The 27,470-nt window shown below is 38.7% G+C and overlaps 2 protein-coding genes across 2 annotated transcripts in view; both read right to left on the bottom strand.

Moving 5' to 3' along the window:
- Positions 1 to 18,550, bottom strand: part of LOC138935123 (fibrillin-2) — a 33,741-nt gene extending 15,191 nt beyond the window's left edge. The window contains exons 1-9 of the mRNA XM_070299537.1: positions 18,492 to 18,550; positions 9,196 to 9,381; positions 6,482 to 6,815; positions 6,137 to 6,288; positions 5,876 to 6,007; positions 4,784 to 4,906; positions 4,225 to 4,482; positions 3,653 to 3,922; positions 270 to 3,545 (exon numbers count right to left, since the gene is read on the bottom strand). Coding sequence (XP_070155638.1) covers positions 270 to 3,545; positions 3,653 to 3,922; positions 4,225 to 4,482; positions 4,784 to 4,906; positions 5,876 to 6,007; positions 6,137 to 6,288; positions 6,482 to 6,815; positions 9,196 to 9,381; positions 18,492 to 18,537 — 4,777 coding nt within the window. The 5' untranslated portion in view covers positions 18,538 to 18,550. The remainder of the gene's footprint in view (positions 1 to 269; positions 3,546 to 3,652; positions 3,923 to 4,224; positions 4,483 to 4,783; positions 4,907 to 5,875; positions 6,008 to 6,136; positions 6,289 to 6,481; positions 6,816 to 9,195; positions 9,382 to 18,491) is intronic.
- A 3,858-nt stretch (positions 18,551 to 22,408) lies between these two features.
- Ubi-p63e (Polyubiquitin-63E) lies at positions 22,409 to 26,263 on the bottom strand. The gene is made up of 2 exons (XM_070299433.1): positions 26,153 to 26,263; positions 22,409 to 25,485 (listed from the first exon to the last, which is right to left on the bottom strand). The coding sequence occupies exon 2, from the start codon at positions 25,477 to 25,479 to the stop codon at positions 22,507 to 22,509; it is 2,973 nt and encodes a 990-aa protein (XP_070155534.1). The 5' UTR covers positions 25,480 to 25,485; positions 26,153 to 26,263; the 3' UTR covers positions 22,409 to 22,506.
- Positions 26,264 to 27,470: the final 1,207 nt, after the last annotated feature.

The following is a 27,470-nucleotide window of genomic DNA, read 5'->3' as shown; positions in this document are numbered from 1 at the left end:
TACATTCTCTCTCTCTCGAAAATTTGATGACGAGATTATTAAAAACAAATTAAACGGTTAATATATAAATATAAATTGTAAAAATAAATTAAAATACATCTTTCTCTTTTTTATATTATTGTTTTATACGCGACTCTCGTTTCACGAATGTCTTGCTAAGATAATATCTCGCTAAAGAAATAAAAATCCATTCGATAAAAATACTAACAATAGCAAATTCCAAAATAAATGTAATTCTAAATCTAACATATTTTACGTGTCTCACTCACCGACGCAAGTAGAATTCATTACCCGGAATCCTTCTTTACATTTGCATTCGTAAGAACCAGGTTTATTGACGCAGAGATGATCGCAGCTGTGCTCTCCCTCGCATTCGTCGATGTCATGACACGCGGAACCATCGATCCCGCCCTTTTGAAAACCTTCTTCGCACGAGCACACCGCAGTATCGTTCATCGCGACGCAAATCTGTTCGCAGCCGCCGTTACGCTCGTCCTGACAAGGATCGGACGGTCGACAGGATCCGTTTCGCGGTACGTGACCTGCCAAGCATTCGCAGCGAAAGGATCCCAGGGTGTTGACGCATATCGTATAATCACAACCACCGTTGTCGTTCGCGCATTCGTCGATGTCGACACAGGTTCTCTCGTCCTGGGACAGTTCGTAGCCGATCGGACAGGAGCAGAAGTGGCCGCCAACGGTGTTGTTGCAAACGTGGGAACACTCGCCGTTCCGCTCTTGACACTCGTCGATGTCCAGGCAGGTGAACTCATCAGCGTGCAAGTAATGTCCCTCGTGACAGGCGCACGTGTAGCCGCCCGGGGTGTTTACGCATTTGTGGGTGCAATTGTGATCGGTCAGACACTCGTCCACGTCCACGCACTTTTTCTCATCGTCCGGCATCGGGATATAACCGGCGAGACACTCGCAATGATAACTACCCTCGGTGTTTACGCACGTATGAGAACAGCTCGATTCTACGTTGTTCTCAAACTCTTCGCATTCGTCGATGTCCTCGCAGGTTCTGAGATCATGTTTCAGGCGGAAGCCGAGCGGACAAGAGCAATTGATGTTCGAGATTGCAACTTTGTCGGGATCTTCTTCCCGATGACAGTAATGAGAACAATTGCCATTGTCGCGCTTGCAACCGTCCATCAAAATGCAAGTTCTATTATTTCGCTCCAAAATATATTCCTCTGGACACAGACATTGGAAGGAACCTACGAAATTCACGCATGAATGTGAACATCCCGCGTTCTCGCTCTCGCATTCGTTGATATCGTCGCAGAGAGTAGGATCCCGAAGATTCTGCGTGAAACCGATGTTGCAGGAACAATCGAAGCTGCCGGGAACGTTTACGCATTGATGAGTACAATTGTCACGCAGTTCCAGACACTCGTCGATGTCCACGCAAGTTGCATTGTCCCGCGGTGACAAACGATAACCGTCAGGACACTCGCAGACGATGGAGCCCTCCGCGAAGAAACAAATGTCCGAGCATCCGCCATTATTAACCAAGCATAGATTTCTGCGGACGCAGAGAGTGTCATCGTCCTTCAATAGGATCATTTCATCGGGACACGAACATGTCACGTTACCGTCCTCGTCCTCGTGACACGAGTGAGAACAACCGCCGTTGTCGATCTTACATCCATCTTCTCGTACACAAATCTTTTGATCCTCCGCCAGGATCATACCGGATGGACAGGCGCAAGTGACATTTCCGTCCTCGTAATAACACAGATGGGAACAACCGCCATTATTTTCATTCAGACACCCGTTCTCGTGCGCGCACGTCATTTTGTCCTCCGATAAAATCATTCCGGGTGAGCAGGAACAGGATGCCAGGCCGTTCTCGTGATGACAGAAATGTGAGCATCCTCCGTTGTCGATCGAGCACGCGTTTATCTCGACGCACGTCTTGCCGTCGTCCTTCAACAGTTTGTAATTGTCGGGACACGCACATTCGACACTTCCTTCTGTGTTTGCGCACAGATGCGAACACCCTCCGTTATTCTGGATACACTCGTTGATGTCTTCGCAGATCCTGCCGTCGTCCTGCAGCTCGTATCCCTCGGGACAAGTACAGTTAAAAGTGCCGTTTGTATTCAAGCATCCGTGCGAGCAGCCTGTATCCTCGAACGAGCACTCGTCGATGTCCTCGCAGTTTTTGCGATCGTTATTTAATTGAAATCCCGAAGGACATTCGCAACGATAAGCTCCTTCGGTATTAATGCAAGCGTGACTGCATGCGTGAGATCTGTCAGAACATTCGTCTATATCTCGGCAAGTCTTCTCGTCGTCCTGTAACTCGTGTCCTTCTGGACAGCCACAACGAATCCGTCCGTCGCTTTGCTCGCACGTGTGTGAGCAACCGTGATCCTGGGCGCAAGGATCATCCGACAATTGCTCGCAAGTCCTAGAATCTTCTTGCAGATGCCAACCGGAAGGACACTCACAAAAGTAAGAGCCCTTGATATTAATACAATCATGGGAACATTTATGTTCCTGTTCGTCCTGACACTCGTCGATATCCTCGCAGATGCGTTCTTTACGCGAATATGAATAACCTGTAGGACAGGTGCAATTGTTATTTTCTTGAGACTCTGTACACTCGTCCTGGATGACGGCGATGCATGTACGATTATCCTCTTCAAGCTCGAACCCTGTCGGACAGGAACATGAGTAAGATCCTTCGAGATTCTTACAATCATGACTGCAATCGTTTGCCATCTCGTTTTCGCACTCGTCCTGATCCTTACACGTGTTGCCATCCACGTCCAAAGAATAACCGGTAGAACACTCGCATCTATAACTCGTATCTATCGTTACACACGAATGCGAGCACGAGGAATTGGAGCAAGGATCGATCTTCGCGCAAGTGAGACCATCGTCCTCCAAGATCCATCCGGAAGGACACGAGCAATGGTAGGACGCGTATTCGTTAAGGCACAAATGCGAACACTCGTGATCGCCCTCGAGACATTCGTCAATGTCTTGGCACTCACCATTGTCGTCGTCCCGTCTAAGTCCTCGAGAACACGTGAAATGCCCGCACGTGAGACCGTCCTCGAGAAGCTTCATATCTCGCGGACAAGCGCAATGATAACTGCCGGGGATATTAACGCACTCGTGCGAACAATCGTGCTCGTTCTCCAGACACTCGTCGACGTCCGAGCAAGTCGTTCGATCGTCCAACAGCTGATATCCGATCGGACAGACGCATCGCGGCCCGTCCTCGGTATCCTCGCAAATGTGAGAGCAAAGATTCTTGAAGCTGGTGCAGTTTCTCCGTTCCTCGCAAGTCGCATTGTCCTTCATTAGGACGAATCCAGGAGGACACTCGCACGTGTACGCGCCGACGATATTAAGACAGATGTGGGAACAAGCGTGAGACTTGTCCGTGCACTCGTCCACATCCTTACACGTCGCACCATCCTCTCCGAGTTCGTAACCATCATGACAGGTGCAACGATAGCGGCCCGGCTCGTTGACGCACTCGTGTTGACAGCCGTGCGATTTATTCTCGTCGCACTCGTTTATATCTGAAAAGAATGTCAAGCGAGAGATAATGTTAATAACTCGTGTACGAAAGATGATAAAACTTTATCTGTCTCTAAAATCTTTTATCTTATCGGATACCAACGCTTACCGACACACTCGAAATTTTCATTCCTCTTGAAGCCATCCTCGCACTTGTGCGGATTCTGCGGAACTTCGGTAATCTTCTCTCCGTAATCATTGTCGTCGTCACTGTCGTCCTCGTTATCGTCTTCGCTCTCGTTATCGTAATCTTCTTCTCGGAGGATCTTTGTTACCATGTTTGGATGTACTTTACTTATGCACTTGTAAGATCCCACTGTATTCTCGCACTCGGTGTCTTCTGTACAAATCTCCGGCGTCGTTTTGCATTCATCAACATCTGAATAAAAAAGATAATACTTTATAAGAATTAGAATCTTACGTCAGTAAAATTTTAATCAAATAAGAAAGATGTCAGATAATTTTATCAGTAAACTTTTCCATTATGATCTAAATTTAACGAAAAGAAATTATATATCTATCTCTATTTATAATAATTTTCAAACAGATTGCATGAGATAGAATTAAATTTTTTTAAAATCGCTTTAATCGATATAAAATTACTTTAATTTATATAAAAATGAAAATAGCTGGAAGTTAATATAATCGATTGAAAGTGACATAGAAAATATTTATGTGCACCTTCACAAGTCTTCCAATCATTAGTTAGATAGAAGCCATCCGGACAGAGACAGAAGACACTTCCAGGTGTGTTCAAGCACAGGTGAGAGCAATTTGCGTTATTCAGAGCGCATTCGTCAATATCCTCGCAAGTGTGATTGTCGGCAGCTAATTCGTATCCAGGAATATCCGCGCAGCTGCACTCGTAGCCGGCTACGAGATTGCGACAACTGCCTTGACAAGGCCCATGTCCATTGTTCGACAGGCACTCGTTGATATCTGTGTAATAATGTATAGTATCGTGCAGTTCTCGACACAGTCCCGTTTATTAAATACAAGCGCTTTATAACGCGCTTTCGTGTTTCGTTAAATCAAGAAAGATATTAAAAAATAAATCCAAAAATTAAATTAAATTACAAATAAAAAAAAGGTCAAATTAATTTTAACATTAAATTTAACGTTAAATCAATTTACAAATATAAAAAAAAGATACAAATAAAAATCAATTTAAATAATAAATTTAAATCGATAAATTAGCAAAAATATATTTCTCAAGAATATCTCTTTGCTAATAATTAACCTTGGCAAGAGTGACCGTCGGTCCCGAGCTGAAAACCACGATGACACTCGCAGGAGTAGGAACCAGGTTCGTTCCGACAGATATCGGCGCATTTCGTTATGCCTTCCGCACACTCGTCGATGTCTAAAAAAATATTGAGGAGAAAAGAGAAGGATCGGCCAATAATCGCTTTATAACTGCGCGATGATGAAATTATTTAATTAAATCTTTAAAGATTTATATATGTAGCTTTTGCCATGATTAAATAATTTATGCAACTTTGACGCTGATAAAATAACGAAGCTACGCATAAAATTGAATAAGAAATTTACGTCTGCCGCTGAAAATTTATAGTGTAACGATCTACTGTTTCCTTCGAAACATTCATTTATGATCGAGCGACGTATCGATATTTATCATCATTTTATCGCAGCGAGAAATTTAATAGCGATTATTGTACATTATCGATACACACACGCTGGGAAATCGAGTGCTATAACGGAGCCGCGTTTATCATGCAATCATCGAGTTAACAAACGCGATATGATTCGCAAACATACCGCATATCGCAAGCCGATAGAGCGAAAACAGAAAATCGGTAAACGTATAGAAATATCCGAGCCGATAACAGCTTTTAAACTCGATCTCGGCCGCGATGTGCGTACAATACGACTCTTAAATAATCCGATACATGCCAAAACCGATGATCCTATTATTAAGACAATGTTTACGCGGACGCCTACATTTATTCGCGAAAGCGATTAAAATTATACTCGCTATATTTATATGTATTCGAAAATTATTTTCACCAAACGAATGTCCCGCTTACGAATATCGCGCTTTATTCTCCCTCGCGTTTAGATCGGATAAATTTAAGAACGGTGAATGTGTGGTGCAAAAATGGGACATTGAAGGAATATCGGAAACGGCGAATACAAACGAATCGATAGGGACGAACACTCGATACGAGAAAAGGGTATACGCGAATTTCAATACGAAAATATCAGATATCGAGATACGTGTGTGTGAGTTTGATTTTCCTTCAAAAAATACGAGAATGTTGAAGATGCATAAGTCTACATACGCGAGCACTACGTAAGACATATGGATTACCTATGCAAGAGGATCCTTTAGCTCGAAAGCCATCGAAACAGGAACACTTTATACCGATTGGCGTATCCTCGCACACGTGTTCGCATTCACCTATACCCTGATCGCAACGTTTCACCTTTTCGATCGGCAGTTCTAAGACAATAAACATACCATACATTTAATACTTGTATATTGAAAAAAAAAAATGATATTAAAATTATTATAAAAAATGATATTAAAATTATTATAAAATAGGTGAAAAAGATTTCTAATTAGACTTACGATTTTCTCTCACGCATTTCGGACGACGTCCGAGCCAAGTGCTGTTACTGCAAAAAAGCCTATCCGTCGTCGAATCCACGAACACGTAACCATCCGCGCACTCGTAAACCGCAACGAGGTATCGATTGTACGGTGGCAGTACATTCTTCCTTCTACAAAACAATGCATCCTATTATCCCGAGTTTCTATGAATACCATTCTGAAAAGAACTGCGGATAGAAATGTACACAGTAGCTGTAAAAAAATTAAAATAATTTAAAAAAAATGACATATTTTTCGCCAATTTCATCAAAATTTATTTTTCCATCATTTTGGAATGAAAACTATTTTGGTGCGAATACCAACCTGGCGTACTTGGCAAGATAAGCGTGTTCGATCGAAGGAGCCTTAATAAGTTTCTTTCCGAGAGTCTTCGCGAAACAGCTGATATCCAGTTGAGACACCACAGTCTCATTTAGCCTTCTCGCCGTAGATGATTTTGACAAGGATTTTTCGCGCGCTGGCTTCTTCCTTTTTTTCTTTTTCTTCTTGCCGTCTTTTGCTTTTTTGCGCTTCTTTAACTCATCTATTTTATCCGACGCCTTTAGACCGTTCGCGGTTTGCAGCTCGCTCCCGTCCGAAACGATCGGTTGATCACCGAGATAGAAATTTTTACCGAAATGTCGAAATACGTTGTTATCTATACAATATATGGCTAAGTTGCTTGTCGCATCTCGTATTGAATAATGTAATAATAACATATATATTTAGCGATATGTCAGTGTAATTTAATTAATTTAAATATTCGCAGGTGAGGAAAGAAATAGCTCAATATACGCTTATTAAACCGATAAATAAAATATTCATTTTGCTTGATTGTAATTAAAGGGAATTTTAATTAAATTCTCGTCATTCATACGCGGCTCATCGCGAATGAACTTTAAATAGAATAATTCACCGAGCAAAAATGTTTCCAGAGATACTCGAGTAGCGTATCGCGCGCGGAGGAAGACGCGAGGATTAATTTCGCCGGATATATATACGATGGTCTCACGCGCCGGGGATACATACTTTTTTACTGTACATATGAGATCGCTGTCGAATAATGAAACCTTTACGCGTTCCTGCATCAAACGAATGACGTACAAAGTAGTAGAATACTTTTGACTCACGTTGATCCGTCAAAAGCAGTCAGAAGTCTCCATGAAAATTTACACCGCTCCTATTTAATCAAGAGACACGAAATATTGCAAAAGAATATATATCCCCGATTCGTTAATCAATCAAGTGTAAAAAAATTTTTGATGAGACTTTTGATCCTTCGATCTTTTATAGATATTAGTCTTATCATCAATTTTCGATCTCCTGTATTGCGATGTAATTCATAGATATCCGCATGTGAATAAACATAGGCTCTTTTAATGTTTCGTCAGCGTGCGTCCTGACCAAATCCACGAGATATATATTAATGTACGTGTGTGCGTATAATCCGTGCGTGGTGCATATATGATTTGGCGGTTCATCTCTATCGAGGCGAATGCGAGCTATGCCGTGTCGGAGGATATCGTGTCGCCCGATAGCACGCGCGATGGAACGAGACGCGTTCCTGAAACTCCGAAATGCCACCCCTCGCAAATTTTCCCCGGAATCTCAATCGGGTTTGCCGGTCCACGATGTTGAAGGAGGGCAGCGAGATAGAGATGGTCAGATTCATTCGCGCAATCCGCATTATTATAATCGTCAGTTTAAGTATCCGAATACTGTATTGATATCTCAAGATTTTTCGTACTTGAATATGAAAGAAAGATAAGATTAATTTATTTAATAATACGGTAGTAAATGTTGCAATCATGAGATAATCCCTGCCTCTTTTCGTTCGCTCCCTTTTCGTTTTCTTATTCAATTAAAGAAGTTCTTCATTGGTTCTTCAAGATTTTGAGAGGGAGCGCGAAGAATAGGAGAGACATTCTATATATATATATATATATATATATATATATATATATATATATATATATCCGCAGTATCGGGAGCAGTGCCAGCCCCCCCGGCTTAAGATATGCCGATAACTTGAGCATCGGTGAAAATTGAATCCTCCACGGTAAAATCGTGTTTCCACAAATCATAGGAACGGGTAAATTGTTCTTCGAAACTTTCGAGACTCTCTGACATATAGTTCGTAGAGAACCGCGATTTTAAATATATGTAATTCCAATTCTCCAACTTAGATTATAACACGATATTGAAATCCGATAGAACTATACAGATAGCATTCATTAATTTCGTAAAGCGCGATTTTTTTATTTTCTTCTCTTTCAGATATCCTTTTTTAATTTTTTTACTATCTTCATTTAACGTCTATCTTAAGGTTGAATTTATTTCTTTGATTCTATTAACAATAAGATCACGAACGGAACATCGAATAATAGAGTAGGTAATTTAGTCGTCCCTCGACCATCTCTATCTATCGATTGAAAGCTCGATCGTCTCGATTGAGTAAGCAAACCGCCGTTCACTGTTACAGTATTAAGAGCGAGTTTGGTGCCACGAGTCCCCTTTATTTCGACAGCTCGATGTCTCGCGTTAAACGGATTTGTCCGTCAGTCTATTGAACATATGCGTCGAGGCTTCACAGCCAGGTTGACGAGGAGTTAAGTCCCTTTCATGCGAATAATTGACTTACGTCGATCGAATTAGTAATATAACGCCATGGACTATGCGCGGAGACATTATACGAGAATAATGAAGAAATAATTGTCTTAAATAGTAAAAAATGTCCTTCGCGCACAGCAGAGAGATATCTTTTTTATTAAAAAAGCGATATAATTTTCCCCAACGATACCGTTGCAACGTAAGTTGCAATTATCGAGGATGCAATATGCGGATATTCGAATCGACATAATTAGCGACATTAATCATAATGAATACGTTCCGCGAATGAAAGGACGTCAATTGAGTCAAAGCGATGGCGATGCGTAATCGTGTAAGGAGATTGATATTAGACTCGCGCGCTCCGCGTTCCTAATTAATTCCGATGAGAGAGAGGCACGACTCGCTTGAAATAGGAGATGGTATCTCACCGCGAGGCACGCATTTCGGAATAGGGTGGTCCCAACCGTCGATGGTGCAAGTCATCACCTTGCGACCCTTAAGTCTACGGCTCTGCTCGCACGAGTATATAGCCTGCAGAGTACCGTTCTGAAGAATCCTCTCCCTCACTATCCCTCCTTCCGGTGGCTGCACCGCGGGACAGTTTCCAAGGATTCCTGAAAGCGATAAATACAGATTTCGCAGGCGATATATTTAATCGTACAAACAAATTAAATCATACGTAAATAATAAAAAAATTCAATTCAATACTATGGATAATTTTTATTTTACCCGAGCGCGATTTTCCGATGTTACATTACTTTTGAAAGAGAAACAGCAATAAAGTTTTAATTACATAATAAAGTTTCGACAAACTTGGCGCTTTTATTTTCATTCTTTTTGTTTTTTTTAAAGGCAATATTTTTAACGATTATTTATATCCGTACGCACGTTCCATCGGTATTGCGTGATCGTCTGACGGGTGCACGTGTGTGGCAACGAGCTCCTGCCACAGGAGAAAAAGGAAAAGACGTATGTCAAGCGCATGGGAGATCTTGCGGTCGCGCAAGCACAGTGACGCGGGATTAAAATTGAATAATTCCACGGTAACATAATATACGGTCACGCCGTGACGTCCAGTGTATGCGCTTTGGCCGCAAAAATTTTACCGTAGAGCCACCGGACGTACGATGATACGATAGCGCAAAATGCGCCTCTCTTTCCCTTTGCATCTCTCGGGGCGCGAGACGCAAAACCGAGTGGCTCGCGTCGCGTTCATATAAAATGCCCCGAAGCTAGAGGAGAAGTACTCGGAATATTGTTCGCGAATTTTCAGTCGATTTTTCATTCGCAAAAATTTTCATTTCCACGAATTTTAATAACGAAGATACGTTACGTTGAATACGCAAAAGGGCTTTTTCAAAGGGAATCTCGCTTTCGCGAATATAAATGAATAACGAACGCTTTATTTTTATCTACGTTTGTTTAAATTTTCATTTATTTTTCGAGAAATTTTTATGACGAAAAAATTCCTGAAACTTTCGATACAGAATATCTATGAATATTTCGAAAAAAAAAAAAAAAAGTTAGTCTTTCTAAAATATTTCTCGATCGCAAAACATCCTGTGTCCTGGACCTTTTGCAAAGTCCATTGACCAGTGATGTAAAGCGACCACTAGTAAAACTTGAGCATTGCGGTTTACCTGTCTCTCGCTATTATAAAGGGCATCGTAAATTGTCGTAAACATACTGCGAACGCTGTGGCATGGCGTACTGCGTCTCAAGACCCTAACTTTCTCCCGTATATTTAAGTTCTCTTATTAATTTATTGTCCTTTCAAAAGCAGCCGCTTCTCTCTCTCTCTCTCTCTCTCTCTCTCTCTCTCTCTAATATGTATAACGAAATCTTTAATCGAATAACCTTTTAACCGAATTTCAATTGAAGAATTGAAATTTGAATCAATTGAATTAAATAATTTAATTTTCTTTGTAAAAAATTCAAATGCGTCTGATAATTTTATGTAAATCAGGCTAATTGAATTAAGCATGGATCGGAAATTCCATTTTTAAGGTACGTTAAAATATTCAAAGCGTAATATTCACCTCGCGGATCCGCGCCTCCGGGCCCCTTTACGCTGTTAAATTACCTGAAATCTAGCGCTGTCGAAACGTCGTCTTTGCCAAGGGTTATAAGACGTGACGCAGCCTTCCGTGGGATTAACGAAGAATTAAACGCTTAATTAATGTAACACGCGGACCTCAATTTATGTAATTGACTAGTGGCGAGTGAGTCAGTTTCCCTCTCACGCGCATATGGGAACGAGAATTATTCGTCTCACTCGAGATTATTGGATTATTCTTGATTTGCATAGATCAATAAATCAAGACCGCAAGATCAACAGAGTTGGATATTCCATTCTTTCGCCGAATCTACGTTCATTAAAATTTCATAGTACAACGTAGGGGAGAAAAAAATATCACTTCCTTCTTTTATCCAAATTAATACGCCACGTTTGACGTATCGGTATTCACACGACGTGAGAACGAATAGGAGTCACGAGTCATGTATTACAATTTACAGTTTCGATTCTCCCCGTCACGTACTTTTCGCGTACGTTACTCTTTATTCGCCTTTGATCTATCGGCCTCACGAGGTATCGATCGTTTTTTTTTTTTGCTGAAACACCGTGTACGCTGGGCTTGTTTCGAGTGTGGCTCTCGTATGCGCAAACGACACGCGCGATCAATGATCTCGGCTCCTCCGGTGTCAACGACTTTGACAGCGCGCCGCGCCAAGTAAAGGACGGTTGGTCACGCGCGTCCATTAAGGTCCCCATGCACGATCAAAATCGCAGAGAGATTCGACGTGTCTGTCTGCTTCTTAACGATATCCACATAGCGATCCCACCCACTCGTCATGCTCCTCGAACACAATCGTTGCGGATGTTGCACGGAGAGGAAAAAAAGAGAGAAAGAGAGAGAGCCAAGCGTTCCCAACATAGAGACGAGCCGGATACATTTAAATAAAAAAAATAAAAAAAAACGTCGGCATTTTAACGTGCTGTCAGGAAAGCTCGCTTATCGGATACATTCTAGATAGCCAGATGAGTAATTGTGAAACGAATGCTGTTAGCAAGAGACGGAAGCTATATTTGTTTGAAAATAACAATCGCCAGGAAAAACGCATCGCGCGTACGATTCGTATGAGCGATCTTGTCTGTTTTTACCGCTTAAAACATTTATTTTGTATTCTTTTTTTATAAACGTTCTCGCGCTGTCTGCGTAAATATAAATAATCATGTACGTGCATACACGTTCACGTTTCATATTAACTAGTTTTATCTCTCGCCACATTCTCCGTAATCTCATATAAAAGCAAATATTTGCTTTAAGCACAATGTTTTATATTTTTATTTATATTTCTTTTGCAGCGTTTACTTTGATAAATAAAAACAGAAGCATTTATCATATAACTTATCTCCTACATATGCGCAAAAATTCATATACAATAGAAAGAAATATATTTAATTTTTACAGTCTATTCGTATAAAAGTGATGTTGATTTTCATCTTGTCAAAGGCTGAATCGATCCATGAATCGCGCTCCATCGCGATTAATGCTTGTGAGAAATATTGCGCGAATAAGGGAAAAAGAGCTCCCATCTAAATTATTCGCGTTTCCGTAAACAGCGATCTTTTTTTCCAAGAGAGATGGACTCCTTTAGACGATCAAGTCCGGAATATCGGTCACGTCGATTTATTTGCAGCCGTGCAACTTCTCGCCTCGGCCGGGCTGACGTCGGTCGAGCAATTTCGCCGCAACAGGAACAACGTTTTCCCATTTGGCAATCTGAGATCGAAAGACAGTGGCGGCGTCGTCGCTCGATCCTTCCCCGTGAATTTTTCACTCGATAAATCTGTCGTCACCAGGTTTCGCGCTGTTCTGGAATAAGTAATGACGCATTTCGCGAAGCGGAACGGCTTCTCCCCGACTTGTCTCCCTCGCGTCGAATTCAAGTTTGCGCTTCAAATTGGCTGGGCGCTATATATGGATTTTCTAATAGCGTCTCTTCTCCACAAATTTCCCATATCTCTAGTCTTCCGCATTATACAAGGAGAGACGCGTGTCAGGGAAATAGTTACCTTAGTTACCTACTCTCACGATCGATTATATTTCTCATATCTCTCTTCCGTCTTAATCCTCTCATCTTCAATGCCGTGTGATTATCTCGATTAATCAGAGTAAGGAGCCCCAATAAATTCGCGTATGATTGACGTCGCTTGAAAATGTATGCGATCTTTCATACGCGCATACGACGAAGAGTTTCTATCGACGTGTCTGATCTTTCGCGAGACTCGTCAGAAGCGAGATGTGAATCTCGCTAGCAAAAAGAGAAAGATGTACACGTATATCAGTCTCGCGTATATCATATCCGAGAGGACTTTTCCAGAAACGACGACGTCTAATGTTGGAAACTGCTTAAAATACATCGGTCAGAGTATGTATTATACAGCTCGCACTCTATAATCGCTTTCCCTTCTTATATAAAGATGCAATTATTTCTTTCAAATTATATATCGGTCGCTTTGAAACGCGACAAACGCAACGTTGACAGGGAATCGCGTTCCGATACAAAGAGAAGGATATAACAAATCGATCGTCACGTTGATCGCAGACATCGTAGATATACATACACCTAATAATTTTCCAGCAGAAACTAAGTCGCCATTATTAATTATAAGACCCCCTCGAGATATAACGCGCAAAATGATGGTCGATCACGGCAGGAAGAAGCCGGTTTAACTCTCGTTACCCTGCGAGAGACGGTAAATGAAAGATAAGCTGCTCTGCTCTTATAAACTCGGGACTCCCGTGAAAGCCGGATCGCGTCCTGACATTTGATTAATAATCGTTCAGGATGATGGGGGATTTTTGCGTTGGAAAGTAATTGTGATTTTACGTCACAATTACCATCGTCGTATTATTGGTATACCCGGTGATACGTTTATAACGATAGCTTTTTCACATCTTCTCAAAGAGCTTGAATCGATATATACGTCTACTAATTATATCGAATAATTTTACCTGAATTAATTTTGTAGTATGTTATTGAAAAAGGCGATTAACAAAATATCACGGTTTTATATGGGACAAAAAATAATCGTTTCACTGCCGGACGTGCAAGTTAAACTTTGTCGTCGAAATAAACAAACTATTGTCGATGGACGACAAATACTTTTATTTGTCGCGTATGATTTATCGACCGCGAATCTCCTCGGAAAAGTACGCGGGATCACAGTGCGAATTAATACTACATACGCGGTAGATTCAATCGAATATCGTCGGTGCGGAAATTAATTAGCAATATATTCCGCGTGCCTGTTGTAACCATAAATAACGTAAGGCGTTACAGGGCTATTATCTTCCGGCGATGGCGGCGGGGGTTCGCTCTGATATAAATTGGCAACTTCGCGAACAATAGGACGTAAAGCATTTTCGGTGTTCGGTATTCGTGTGTCAGAATAATACAATGTAAAAGGGCGCTTCGGTCAAAATGAAATGCACGCATACCGAAAATGTACCCGAATGCATCTATCCCGAACGCATGCATATGGAAATACATGCAACCCAGCGATACTCGTACATATGTATATACCTATGTGTGTGTGTATATTACGGCATTAGTTTGCGGTCGATTGCCGAGCCGATCAGAAATGTAGATTCAATTAGGAAAACGTGCAACAAGCGAGAATTTAAACGAAACAACATCGATGGGGAATATTAAATGGGGATTGCAAAAAAAATGTTAACGTCACTGCTCGATCTCCCTCGATCCTTCCTATATTTCTGTCGCGAACAAAGTGGAAAGAAATCAACGATCCCTCGCCGATAAGAATCGCGTTCTCCTTTGAGGGAAAATTATAATTGTCAACAATTTTTAATATATTTTACTTTTAATTATCTGAAAAAAAAAGAAAAAAAAATAGTATCGTCTTACGCTTGTAAAATGGCAATTTAAGAACCTGATTATACACCCCGTCGTTCGTCGCCCCGAGGTCGAATTTAATCGTAGATCGCGAGATCGAATTTCCAGGGGGATACGTATATTATCGAGAGACGAACTGCGGACACGCGTGCAATTACGCGCTAGTTTCAGCGCGATTTATCGCCCGTACGTTTCGCTAAAGCAAACAAGGGGCACGGTACGCATCGCGTCGAGCGTGCGTACCGAGTTACAAAACTTATTAGCATAGGTAATGGATGCGGGATCGCGCGAGGGGAGAAGAAAAAAAAATTAAAAAAAAAAAGATAAATACAGAAAAATAGATCGGAATCGAAAAATTGGTGAAAAATTCCGAATGCGCCGAATGGATCAGTTTTTGCGGATGTATACCGTTAGCTCTACGAGACACATCGGTTTTTATCCAGGCGATCGCACCGCAAACATTTCGGCTTGCGCGCATGTGTTCCATTAATTTGTAACTCGATTCCGATGAAAAATAACGGGTTAAACAACGGGTAGCGTAACGCTGCAACTCGCTCGAGTCGCGATCGAGAAAATATAATCATCGATAATCATACGCCAATTTCTCGCGCAAGATACTCGGTGTGCTCTCGCATTTGATGAGAAAAAAAAAGATACGAAGGCAAAATAGCGAAGCGATTATTATTTACGAATCGACATGACGATCTTAAACAACGATAACGATACGTTTCCCTCAATTCGTCTCGTCTACGTTTTTACAGAGAATTCTTGCTTTACATTTTTTATACATTACTAATCTTTTCTAGGAATAAAGACGGTTTAATATATTTTTTTGTCAATAATATGTCGAATTGAATTAAGTATCGAATTTTTTTTTTTTTTTTTTTTTTTTTTTTTATTCATCTTGCATTAATAGTGACGACTTCCATTTCATCGCGTATCATGAAATGATTAGAGTTTCGCGTTGCATCTCGGATGATGGTGAATAAGAGAGCGTGTTTAAGAAAAACTATTCGTCGAATAGAAAAAGAAGAGCACGTAAAACCCAATTTTTAACGTAGTGTGATACAGGCTTTGATCTTTTCCCAGGCTATATTATTTCGATGGTCTTTAAGGACGAAAAACACGACAAGTGCGTTGCTTTGAACTTGTGAATTCATATATTTGAAGCCGGACATAGAAGAGAAATTGCTATCGCGGTGAGAGAACAACGAAGCGGAATTTGGGAAATAGAGTCCGCCCGTAGCGGAGCGAATTGAAGGAATCAATGTACCGTGAGAAAGCGAATTCAGTTGAAACCGGACAGAAACGCCGATGCTGATTTCGAGGCGAAATGCCCGGGAAAATGAAGATTCTTACAATTGACGAGAATTCATCGCTTGACGCATCTTTTCATTCTCGACTGCCTATCTATCACCGTCAAATTATTGAAAAAGTAATGGGAAAATTCATAAAAAAAAAAAAGAAAATTTTCCGTTTTTCCAAGTTGTTGTATAATAATTTGAGGGAAAAGAATAGCTGAATAATTGGTAGAATCGTAATAAATGACAAAGAAAATGCGGAGATACAATACATCGCGGTAATAATCAGAGTTTAATGAATTAAGAGTTAATTTCTCTCGTAAATTGCGATTTTGTCATAATTTTCGTTTTGGAAATTACGATTGTTTTAACACACTTACGAGTTAATAGCTAATTATAATAAAAGTAAAATTTTTTTGCTTTAAAAAATATATATGGTATTTAACATATGTATTACAATATAAATACCGCGTCGAATATTTGTGTGTGTGTGTGTGTGTGTGGGTATGTTGTACTTTGTCCAAATTTTACGCTAAATAAATGAGTTATCGTCGCATATAAAATCTGACGTTTGCGTAAAGAATAAAATTTACTCATTTTCATTAAGAAAATATTTATGGGGAAAAACAAAAAAAAAACGAAATAAGGAATAAAATCGCAGTTCTTATTATTTTTCAAAATAGATTACCGCGCTTTTTATCTCGTAATTCTGAAATAACCAAATCCTATTTTCTCGCGCGAAATATTCCTCGGAAAAAGGCCGCGACGCGGAGAAAATTTCATAAATCCACCGCGTCCCAATTCCGTATCGGATCACGGTTGAGAGCTTTGCGTTAAGTTTATCCCGCACTCTTCTCACCGATGCATTTTCGACCCTCGTCCGCTAATAGCGACAAGTTACTTCTAACCCGTCAGCGTAAGGGTGAGGTGGGGGGGGATGGGAGGGGGACCCTTGCGACGCCTCTCTATATTTAGCCCCGGGTCGAAACCACTAGAACGGCGAGAAAAGACGAAAGAAAGCAAACGAACGCGCAAACGACGCGACGAGAGGAGGAAAGCGAGAAAGGGCCTTCGTCTCGAGACGACGATATCTCTTTCGACGTCGAAAGAAATCGGATTATGTCCTCCGAAGACATCGGATTCCGCGGCTTCTGGCTCGCAGCTGTGCCTCGCACAGAAATCATCGTAAAGAAACTGTCGGATCGTCGCTTTATATCCCCTCGCGCATCCGACACACTTAACAATAATACGAAAAATCGGGAACGAAAAATCTGTAGATTCCTCGATCGATCGCGAGGAAACTTGCAACGGCTTCTACGCTATGAGAAAATATGCAAAGGTATAAAGATTTTTTCAAAATTAAAGCACCACGAGCGAGCGAGTCGATAACAGAATCTTATTTTATGTTTGACTCGACACGAGTAGAATTTAATATTTTAACCGAAATCCAAATCACAGGTCACTTAATCGAACAGAGAAAATATTAGAGCACTCAAGATTCTCGTCGAGTCGTAAAATTGATCGAGAAATTCATAAATGAAAAAACTGCTGTTGCAAGGCACTCTGTATAATGCTCACTGGTTATATTCGTAGTTTGTTGTTGAGATATTAAAGTCGGCAGTATAATAATCCGTACTCTGCATTGTACAGTTGGACGATACAGGATAAGAAAAAAAGAATTTCACAAATTTATGAACACAAACTGAATGCGACGCAAGAGCATATTTAACAACTCGTCCAGTGTTTTTGTTCTTATTTCCGTAGTTTAATTTTTACACGAGACCTTTGCCGGCAAAACGTAAAACGTATACGCTATTCGCTCGCGTGAAACTCTTTGCGTGTATTATATTAAAGTACTTAAGTTTTTTCACTCTCGAATATTTTGAATTTTCAAAACATTTTGCGCGAGTAATTTCAGTACGAACAGCATGTTAAATTTTCGATCAAAACTTCCTACTTTTTTATCCCTGACTCTTAAGATCTGTTTTCTTTTTTTATTCATTTATTTTTTTAATTATTTGTTTCATCTATTTCTTCATTTATTTCGGCAGTTTGGCCGATGAGCGTTTAATTGGAAATAGCACTGTCTACATTACTCTTTAACATGATTGATATCAACCAAATAAGCGTCAGTTGCGAAAATTTAATCTCGCGCGCGAAATAATGTCTTTAATATTTCACTTTATGGTAAAAAGGGTTCAATCGCAAAAACCAATTCTTAATATAGAATTAAACATTGTCATCGTCAATTTTATCGATTATTATTTATTTTATACGATTAAAATCTTTGCATATCCTAGTCCAATGTTTTTCCGACTAATAAGATTAAAATTTTAGCAGGACTAAAGTTTAACAGTTACTCGAAATATCATTGATCGGCACGATCTACAATAATTTTGACGAGGCCGCAAATATAGTGCGTAATTAAAAAGCGCAAGAATTTTGAGGATTTTTTAAATTATAATAGAGATCTATAATTTCTTTTTATCTTACAGACTCACCCGGCATCGTCGAGAGAAGTACCAAACAAACCGTCAAACCGTTCATTTTCGCTGATGAATCTGTTGTCTCGCGCACTATCACCTCGCTTCGATCTCGTATCGAGGATCCTTCAACCCTCCCGTCGTGCTCTTTATCAATTCGAGTTAGTTCCGGAAGAAACGAAGCCAAATGCTCTTTCAGCCTTTTCCTTTTCTTTAAATCGTTATTTGCCTCGCGTGCCTACTCACTTCATGTAAATCATTAGATGAAACAAACAATGCTATAAAAAGCGACTGAGTAGATAATAACAATAAAATATTTATGTATATATATAATATTTTTTATATCTCATTATTTAAAGATAAATCCAAAATAAAATAATTCTTTATTCGTTAAAATTTTCACGAAATATTTCCATCTCGAATTTTACTGTTTCTAAAATCATGAGGATGAAATATATATGAAGCTGCATCGGACATATTTGCCCCAAATCTATTTCCAAGATAAACGATATATGATTGAAAGATTTAGTTTTTAATTTTTTACGAAGCTATTTTGTAACGTGACTAAAATTTAGATTATTATCCTCGCAGAATAATCAAGAAAGATACGATAAAACGCAGCTTCATCGCTTACTTCCGGAGTCTGCTTTTCGACACAGAAAAATGCGACTTATGCGACTATTGTAACAATCTGTCGGGGAAGCTTATATCTCGCGGTATCGTCGCAAGGAAGCGTAACGCGAAGCGCGAAATGTCAAGTATCACGCGGATGCTGTCACTGACGCCGGCGGTCACATGCTGCACGCACACGGGACACGGGACCAGTTCGAGGATCGAGTTGGACTGAATACAAGTCCCGTGTGTTTCACGGTGCTCCCTGCGACTTCTCTCTCAGCCCTACCTAAGGTACACACGACTTACTGGTACGTATGGTACACAGAGCGCGACTTGCCAGCCTCTCATGTGAATAACATTTTTTACAATCATTAATCGTACACATATACACACGCACGCGTTTACACGAAATACGCTCGTATAAACACTATCAATGTGTAACGCAATGTATGTGTAGCGGAAGCGGGATCGTCAAAGGGAGATCGAGGTAATCATCGTGGAAAGAACATTGCAACAAAATTCTTATTTGCCTGAAAGCGCAACATTTCGAAAGCAATTAAACGCAGATGTGAAAAAATATTACTACTGTTCCGTTTTGATTGTATCAAAGAGAATAGATTCTTTTTCTAAAAAATATAAAAGGATACGCGCGAAATATAACTAAATGAAAAATAATTATTTCCCCAGTTAATTACGAATGTTTTCGCAAACTAAATAAAAATTGTACTCTCATATTTCTCGAAAGGCGCGATAAAAAATGAGAGAAAAATACGTTATTAAAATTACATGTTTTTTACGTGGCTATCGAATTCCGTGATATACAGAGGAGGGTGGGGGGGGGGGGGGGCCGGGGAAATACGTTCGTGTTTCGCTGACGCGTGAAAATTTTAGTCTTCTCGTTCATGCGAGAACACACCGCAGCTATTGAAGCGCAAATAATTGGGGAACACGCAGCAACGGGTACAGTTATGCGACGATCGTTTTTATTTCGTTCGCGAGAATAAGACAAAATCTGTATCGATAACACGCCGTAACAAACTTTCGGACATTCCGCGACATTGACGTTTTATCTCCTCACTTTTTTTTATTAAAAAGAAAGTTTTTTTATTTTATAATATTATAAGATATCAACTTTTATTAAACGGTTTGTATGTAAGAAAGAAAAAATACATCGGCAAATATCCGTGTAATTGTATTATTAATTTTTATTTTTCAGCATAAAAAAACGAGAGATAATGCAAACCGTGCCCTGCAAATTATGCGATTGAATTGATACGCGTCAACGTGTCATCAAGAAAACATCATCCTCAAGTCAACGTTTTAATAAAAGCCGAAATCGTCGATTTATTTATCTCGCTTTTCTTTTAACGTTCTTTAAAAAAAAAAAAAAAAATAATTTTTTCGCCTTATTATGCGTAAGTTATATATATAACGATTATTTATAAAAATCAAACTCGAATCGTTGCAAGTTAATTTATGCCGTCTTATATTTTATAGATCATAGTCTCTTACTTATAATGTAAAAACGAAAGAAAGGATATAATAAAGGTTCTCACAGAATTATAATAATCGTAATTTTGATTTACCATCTCAACACTAAGTCCCCTAATCAGACATTCTAGTCTTAGAGTGTTTAAATTTTCGAACATACGGATTTAAAAAGCAAATGTGAGAACTTTTAGAATTTTAGTTTGCGATCATCTCTCTTTGTTAATTATATTCTAATAACACACTTTGCTAATATTTCAAACTGATAAGCAGAATAAAAAATAAGAATTAAATATATATATAATATATATCTAATTATATATAAATATTAATTTATTAATTATATAACTATATTAGAATTATAAGTATTTGCACGAATTATAGATGTCGATCGACGATTTACTGATGTCGATACCTATGAACAGCTAGCATTTAAATTCTGAAATATATTAGGAAAATATTAAAGGAATATAATAAGCAAAGAGGTGGCACGATAACGAAATTTTAATCTGCGGACTATCAATATTAGTAATTTAGCAACGTCGGTAACATGCGAACTGCTAACATTTAAATTCCAAAATATTAGGAAAGTATTAGGAGAATATGATGCTCAAGAAAGTCGTACGAACGAAAAATTCGAAGTAGTAATTTGTAATACCGACGCCAACAATAACTTACCGCCGTCGGTTTATTACCAATTATCGATACATTACCAATTATAACATCGTGAATTGCAAACTTCGAATTTTTACTCGTACCACCTCTTTGCTCATCGTGTGTTCCTAATACTTTCCTAATATTTTAGAATTTTAATGTTGGAGAGAATAATTTGTATTATATATTACAGACATTCACATAGATATTATCGACATCGGTTAATTATCGATTAATTGTCGATATCGGTAATTTTCGAGCTGCAAACATTTAAATAACTAAAATATCAAATAAAAAAAATTATTATTAGATAGTAGCATGTACAAAAATAGTAAGAATTCCAACAATTTTTAGAATTTCGTTTAAATCTAAGAATCCAAATCGCATAAATATTATTTAAACACAATAGAAACTAATAACTAAATGCTATTAAATTCGCTGTAAAAAGAAAAGTATCATCTATTACGTATTTAAAGGTTTTTAACAGAAGCTCTTGGATCTATGTAATAATAAATTCGATTGGATGAATTTGTGCATTGGTGAGTTAGCTGTAAAGGTTGTAAAGGCTATACAAATTTACAGTAAAATAAATATCAATATATTATATATATTTATGCTACTGTGAATTTATATATGATAATCTTTAATATATGTACTAATGTTCAATGTCCAACAAAGTTTCTTATAACACACTGAATATATATATTTTATTTTGAATATAAATTGTAATCAAAAATTACTGCATAGAAAATATATCGATAAAAGTAATCATCTCGGAGCATTCTGTTAACGATACTTACTACAAAATTGTATAAATTATTTATATAAGAAGCAAATGTGTGAAAATGCATTAATATTAAACTACTTTATTATAGAATTAGTTATTCATTTTCATTTCCACTCATTAAAAATATTCAAAGACACATACAAGCAAAACTTATATAATATATATACTATCGAAAATAGAATTTTAATAAAAAATTTTATTGAAAATAAACGCATTTTCCAAAATCATAAAGGAATATATAATTCTGTCTTTTAGATGGAAATAATCATAAAATAAAAGGTTAGATTAGATGTAACATGAGCAGAAAATATAGAATTATTTCCAAAAAAATTATTCTTTATTCGCCAAAATTCTCACAAAATTTTCATATCTAAATAAATAAAATTAAAAATTTCTTTGATTAAAATTTTATTTTATAACAGAATTATATAAATAGAATTAAAGTACTGAGCGTAAGATACTTAGAAGAAAAAGATCACAATTATAGAATTAAACATTTCCGCCTCTAAGACGGAGTACAAGATGTAATGTGGATTCTTTCTGAATATTATAATCTGACAAGGTGCGTCCGTCTTCGAGTTGTTTTCCAGCAAAAATCAATCTCTGCTGATCTGGGGGAATGCCCTCCTTGTCCTGAATTTTGGCTTTGACATTCTCGATCGTGTCCGATGCCTCAACTTCCAGTGTGATGGTTTTACCGGTGAGAGTCTTGACAAAAATCTGCATACCACCACGTAGTCGAAGAACCAAATGCAGAGTTGATTCCTTTTGAATATTGTAATCGGAAAGTGTGCGGCCGTCTTCGAGTTGTTTCCCAGCAAAGATCAATCTCTGCTGATCCGGGGGGATGCCCTCCTTGTCCTGAATTTTGGCTTTGACATTCTCGATCGTGTCCGATGCCTCGACTTCCAATGTGATGGTTTTACCAGTGAGAGTTTTAACGAAGATCTGCATACCACCACGAAGCCTCAAAACTAAATGCAGAGTAGATTCTTTTTGAATATTGTAATCAGAGAGTGTGCGACCGTCTTCGAGTTGTTTTCCAGCAAAAATCAATCTCTGCTGATCTGGGGGAATGCCCTCCTTGTCCTGAATTTTGGCTTTGACATTCTCGATCGTGTCCGATGCCTCAACTTCCAATGTGATGGTTTTACCGGTGAGAGTCTTGACAAAAATCTGCATACCACCACGTAGTCGAAGAACCAAATGCAGAGTTGATTCCTTTTGAATATTGTAATCGGAAAGTGTGCGGCCGTCTTCGAGTTGTTTCCCAGCAAAGATCAATCTCTGCTGATCCGGGGGGATGCCCTCCTTGTCCTGAATTTTGGCTTTGACATTCTCGATCGTGTCCGATGCCTCGACTTCCAATGTGATGGTTTTACCAGTGAGAGTTTTAACGAAGATCTGCATACCACCACGAAGCCTCAAAACTAAATGCAGAGTAGATTCTTTTTGAATATTGTAATCAGAGAGTGTGCGACCGTCTTCGAGTTGTTTTCCAGCAAAAATCAATCTCTGCTGATCTGGGGGAATGCCCTCCTTGTCCTGAATTTTGGCTTTGACATTCTCGATCGTGTCCGATGCCTCAACTTCCAGTGTGATGGTTTTACCAGTGAGAGTCTTGACAAAAATCTGCATACCACCACGTAGTCGAAGAACCAAATGCAGAGTTGATTCCTTTTGAATATTGTAATCGGAAAGTGTGCGGCCGTCTTCGAGTTGTTTTCCAGCAAAGATCAATCTCTGCTGATCCGGAGGGATGCCTTCCTTGTCCTGAATTTTAGCTTTGACATTCTCGATCGTGTCCGACGCCTCGACTTCCAGTGTGATTGTTTTACCGGTTAAAGTCTTGACGAAAATCTGCATACCACCACGTAGTCGAAGAACCAAATGTAAAGTTGATTCCTTCTGAATGTTGTAGTCGGACAGTGTGCGGCCGTCTTCGAGTTGTTTTCCAGCAAAGATCAATCTCTGCTGATCCGGAGGGATGCCTTCCTTGTCCTGAATTTTAGCTTTGACATTCTCGATCGTGTCCGACGCCTCGACTTCCAGTGTGATTGTTTTACCGGTTAAAGTCTTGACGAAAATCTGCATACCACCACGTAGTCGAAGAACCAAATGCAGAGTTGATTCCTTTTGAATATTGTAATCGGAAAGTGTGCGGCCGTCTTCGAGTTGTTTTCCAGCAAAGATCAATCTCTGCTGATCCGGAGGGATGCCTTCCTTGTCCTGAATTTTAGCTTTGACATTCTCGATCGTGTCCGACGCCTCGACTTCCAGTGTGATTGTTTTACCGGTTAAAGTCTTGACGAAAATCTGCATACCACCACGTAGTCGAAGAACCAAATGTAAAGTTGATTCCTTCTGAATGTTGTAGTCGGACAGTGTGCGGCCGTCTTCGAGTTGTTTTCCAGCAAAGATCAATCTCTGCTGATCCGGAGGGATGCCTTCCTTGTCCTGAATTTTAGCTTTGACATTCTCGATCGTGTCCGACGCCTCGACTTCCAGTGTGATTGTTTTACCGGTTAAAGTCTTGACGAAAATCTGCATACCACCACGTAGTCGAAGAACCAAATGTAAAGTTGATTCCTTCTGAATGTTGTAGTCGGACAGTGTGCGGCCGTCTTCGAGTTGTTTTCCAGCAAAGATCAATCTCTGCTGATCCGGAGGGATGCCTTCCTTATCCTGAATTTTGGCTTTGACATTCTCGATCGTATCTGATGCTTCAACTTCCAATGTGATAGTTTTGCCAGTGAGAGTCTTGACGAAAATTTGCATACCTCCACGAAGTCGTAAAACTAAATGCAGAGTGGATTCCTTTTGAATATTGTAATCTGACAAGGTGCGTCCATCCTCCAGCTGCTTGCCCGCGAAAATCAATCTTTGTTGATCGGGAGGAATTCCTTCTTTGTCTTGGATCTTAGCCTTGACATTCTCAATCGTATCTGAAGCCTCTACCTCCAAAGTAATAGTCTTTCCTGTCAAGGTCTTGACGAAAATTTGCATACCACCACGTAGACGAAGAACCAAGTGCAAAGTAGACTCTTTCTGAATGTTGTAATCAGAAAGCGTGCGACCATCTTCAAGCTGTTTTCCAGCAAAAATCAATCTTTGCTGATCTGGTGGGATACCTTCCTTGTCTTGAATTTTTGCTTTAACATTCTCGATCGTATCTGATGCTTCAACTTCCAATGTAATGGTCTTTCCCGTCAAAGTTTTGACAAAGATCTGCATTCCACCACGTAATCTGAGAACCAGATGGAGAGTGGATTCCTTCTGAATATTATAATCGGACAAGGTACGTCCGTCTTCAAGTTGTTTTCCAGCAAAAATCAAACGCTGCTGATCAGGTGGAATACCCTCTTTGTCCTGAATCTTCGCCTTCACGTTCTCGATAGTGTCAGAGGCTTCAACTTCGAGAGTTATGGTTTTTCCAGTTAAGGTCTTCACGAAAATCTGCATGGTGCTCTGTAATAAAATTCCAGATTACATTAAAAATTATTTTTAAAATGAAAATTTAATTAAATATATCAATAGCCATAATAGAAAAGAGAAGAATTGGAGCTGCTAGCAGCTAAACATGACGTAGTAAAATCAGCAGCCGCCATCTTGACCGAGTTTATGCTGCGTCACGCATCATTCGATGAGTCACGCCATTTTGTGACTCGGAGAAAACGTTCGTAATAAAAAATATTTAATCGATCAAGATATTATATCTGTTAGCTTATTTTCTACATGCCTTTTAGACTGATATACGAACAAATTTTTCCATTTATGTTTAGAGATATTAATATACATCCATTTTTCGAGATAAATTCACAGCGTCTTCCGCTTAGCAACAGACAGTACTCTGCGTTGATACCACTGCTTCTCATTTTGAGACGATAACGATTTATAGTGGCGAAACGCCCATTAAACGCAAACCCACTTCTTCATGAAGATTTTATATATTGAAATTTATAATTTATTTAACAAATGGAAAATAAATTAATGATATATATATATATATATATATATATATATATATATATATATATATATATATATATATATAATTGGCGTTCTCGTAAAATATTTCAGTCGGAATTAAAAATTCGGTAACCGTAATTTCATGTAAACGAAAATAACATCTCACCTTTTGCGTGAAAGCTTCTGGCTATTGTAGACTCGCGAACAATTAAGAAATTTGATGCAACGTAAAACGTACTTCTCTCGTTCAAACACACAGGCTATTGAGCTAGGAACGACGCGACGCTCGCTTTTATAATGTCACGATGACTCGTTATAATACGCGCTTGCGTTTCATTGGCCGAGAAACGTCGACGATGTCGCTGATTGGTTTGTCGTCCGCATTACGTACGCAAGCTCGTATTGACTTTGCAACAAAGAACTTACGTCATGTTCCAGAGCATTCTCGATGTATATGTATTGTATTCGTACACACATATATATATATATATATATATATATCCTGCTACTATGCATCTGTTACTGTTTTATATTTAGCAGGGACCAGGGACTGAAAAAACCGCAATTTTGGTTTTAAAGGCTATTGACACGCGAGAATAATCCTTATGTTTATATTTGCATTAAAAAAATAAAATATAAAATCTGATGGATCGGAAATTTAATTTTTTGAAATTACAATAATTTTTTAGTCTATTATTTAGATACATGCTTTCTTACACACAATGTTATTCATCTACTAGCTGCGTTCCGTAATTCACTGACAGTACTGCCAGCGTATCGTCATCTTTGTTATTCGCTGAAAGTTAGAAAAGAATGACATGTTGACAGTACTGCCAGTGAATTTTGGAATACATCCTATGTGTATATATATATATATATACTTACGCGTGTTTTTACCTTATGATAGTCTACGTCACAAGTAACTTTCGATATAAATATTTTTTCCAGGAATGCGGATATAAGATATTGGCTGAACATATATTGTTTTTTTATCAAGATATTTTCATCCTGAAACTGATGTTATTTATATGCGCAAAAACATGAAATTGAATTCATAGAATCGCAATCATAAGCATATAGTTTGCAAACTGATGCAATACAATCGCGTTTGATGACAAGATTTTTAGATCATATACAATATATTTGTATTTAATCTTTGCAGAAGAATCTTTTAACGAAAAATGTAACAATAAACGTGTAATTATTTTGAATATATTACTTTTTGTCAAAATTGGGTCGATATTATCAAATAATTTAATAAAGCTAACATATGATTGACAAAAAATATATAATTAGATATATATTTAAAATTATTTCAAGAAAAAAATCAATAATTAGACCTCTCGTATATTTTTCTTGGCTTCATTTCTGATAGTTTATAATCCACAATCCATTAATGATCCTCCGCGAACAGAACATCAAAAATGGGATATAGCATACACAATTGAGGAGGGAACAATATTGAAAGGAAGCTAGATTAAATT

The sequence above is a fragment of the Polyergus mexicanus genome, unplaced genomic scaffold, assembly GCF_030449975.1.
Source record: "Polyergus mexicanus isolate NDT 795.1 unplaced genomic scaffold, iyPolMexi1.0 SCAF_7, whole genome shotgun sequence".
Taxonomy (NCBI): domain Eukaryota; kingdom Metazoa; phylum Arthropoda; class Insecta; order Hymenoptera; family Formicidae; genus Polyergus; species Polyergus mexicanus.
The sequence above is the reverse complement of the archived record's forward strand: the minus strand, read 5'-3'. Positions and strand labels throughout refer to the sequence as shown.

What these genes read in the sequence shown, in the direction of transcription:
- Ubi-p63e (XM_070299433.1), bottom strand. Translation starts at nt 25,479, where the DNA reads ATGCAGATTTTCGTGAAGACCTTAACTGGAAAAACCATAACTCTCGAA.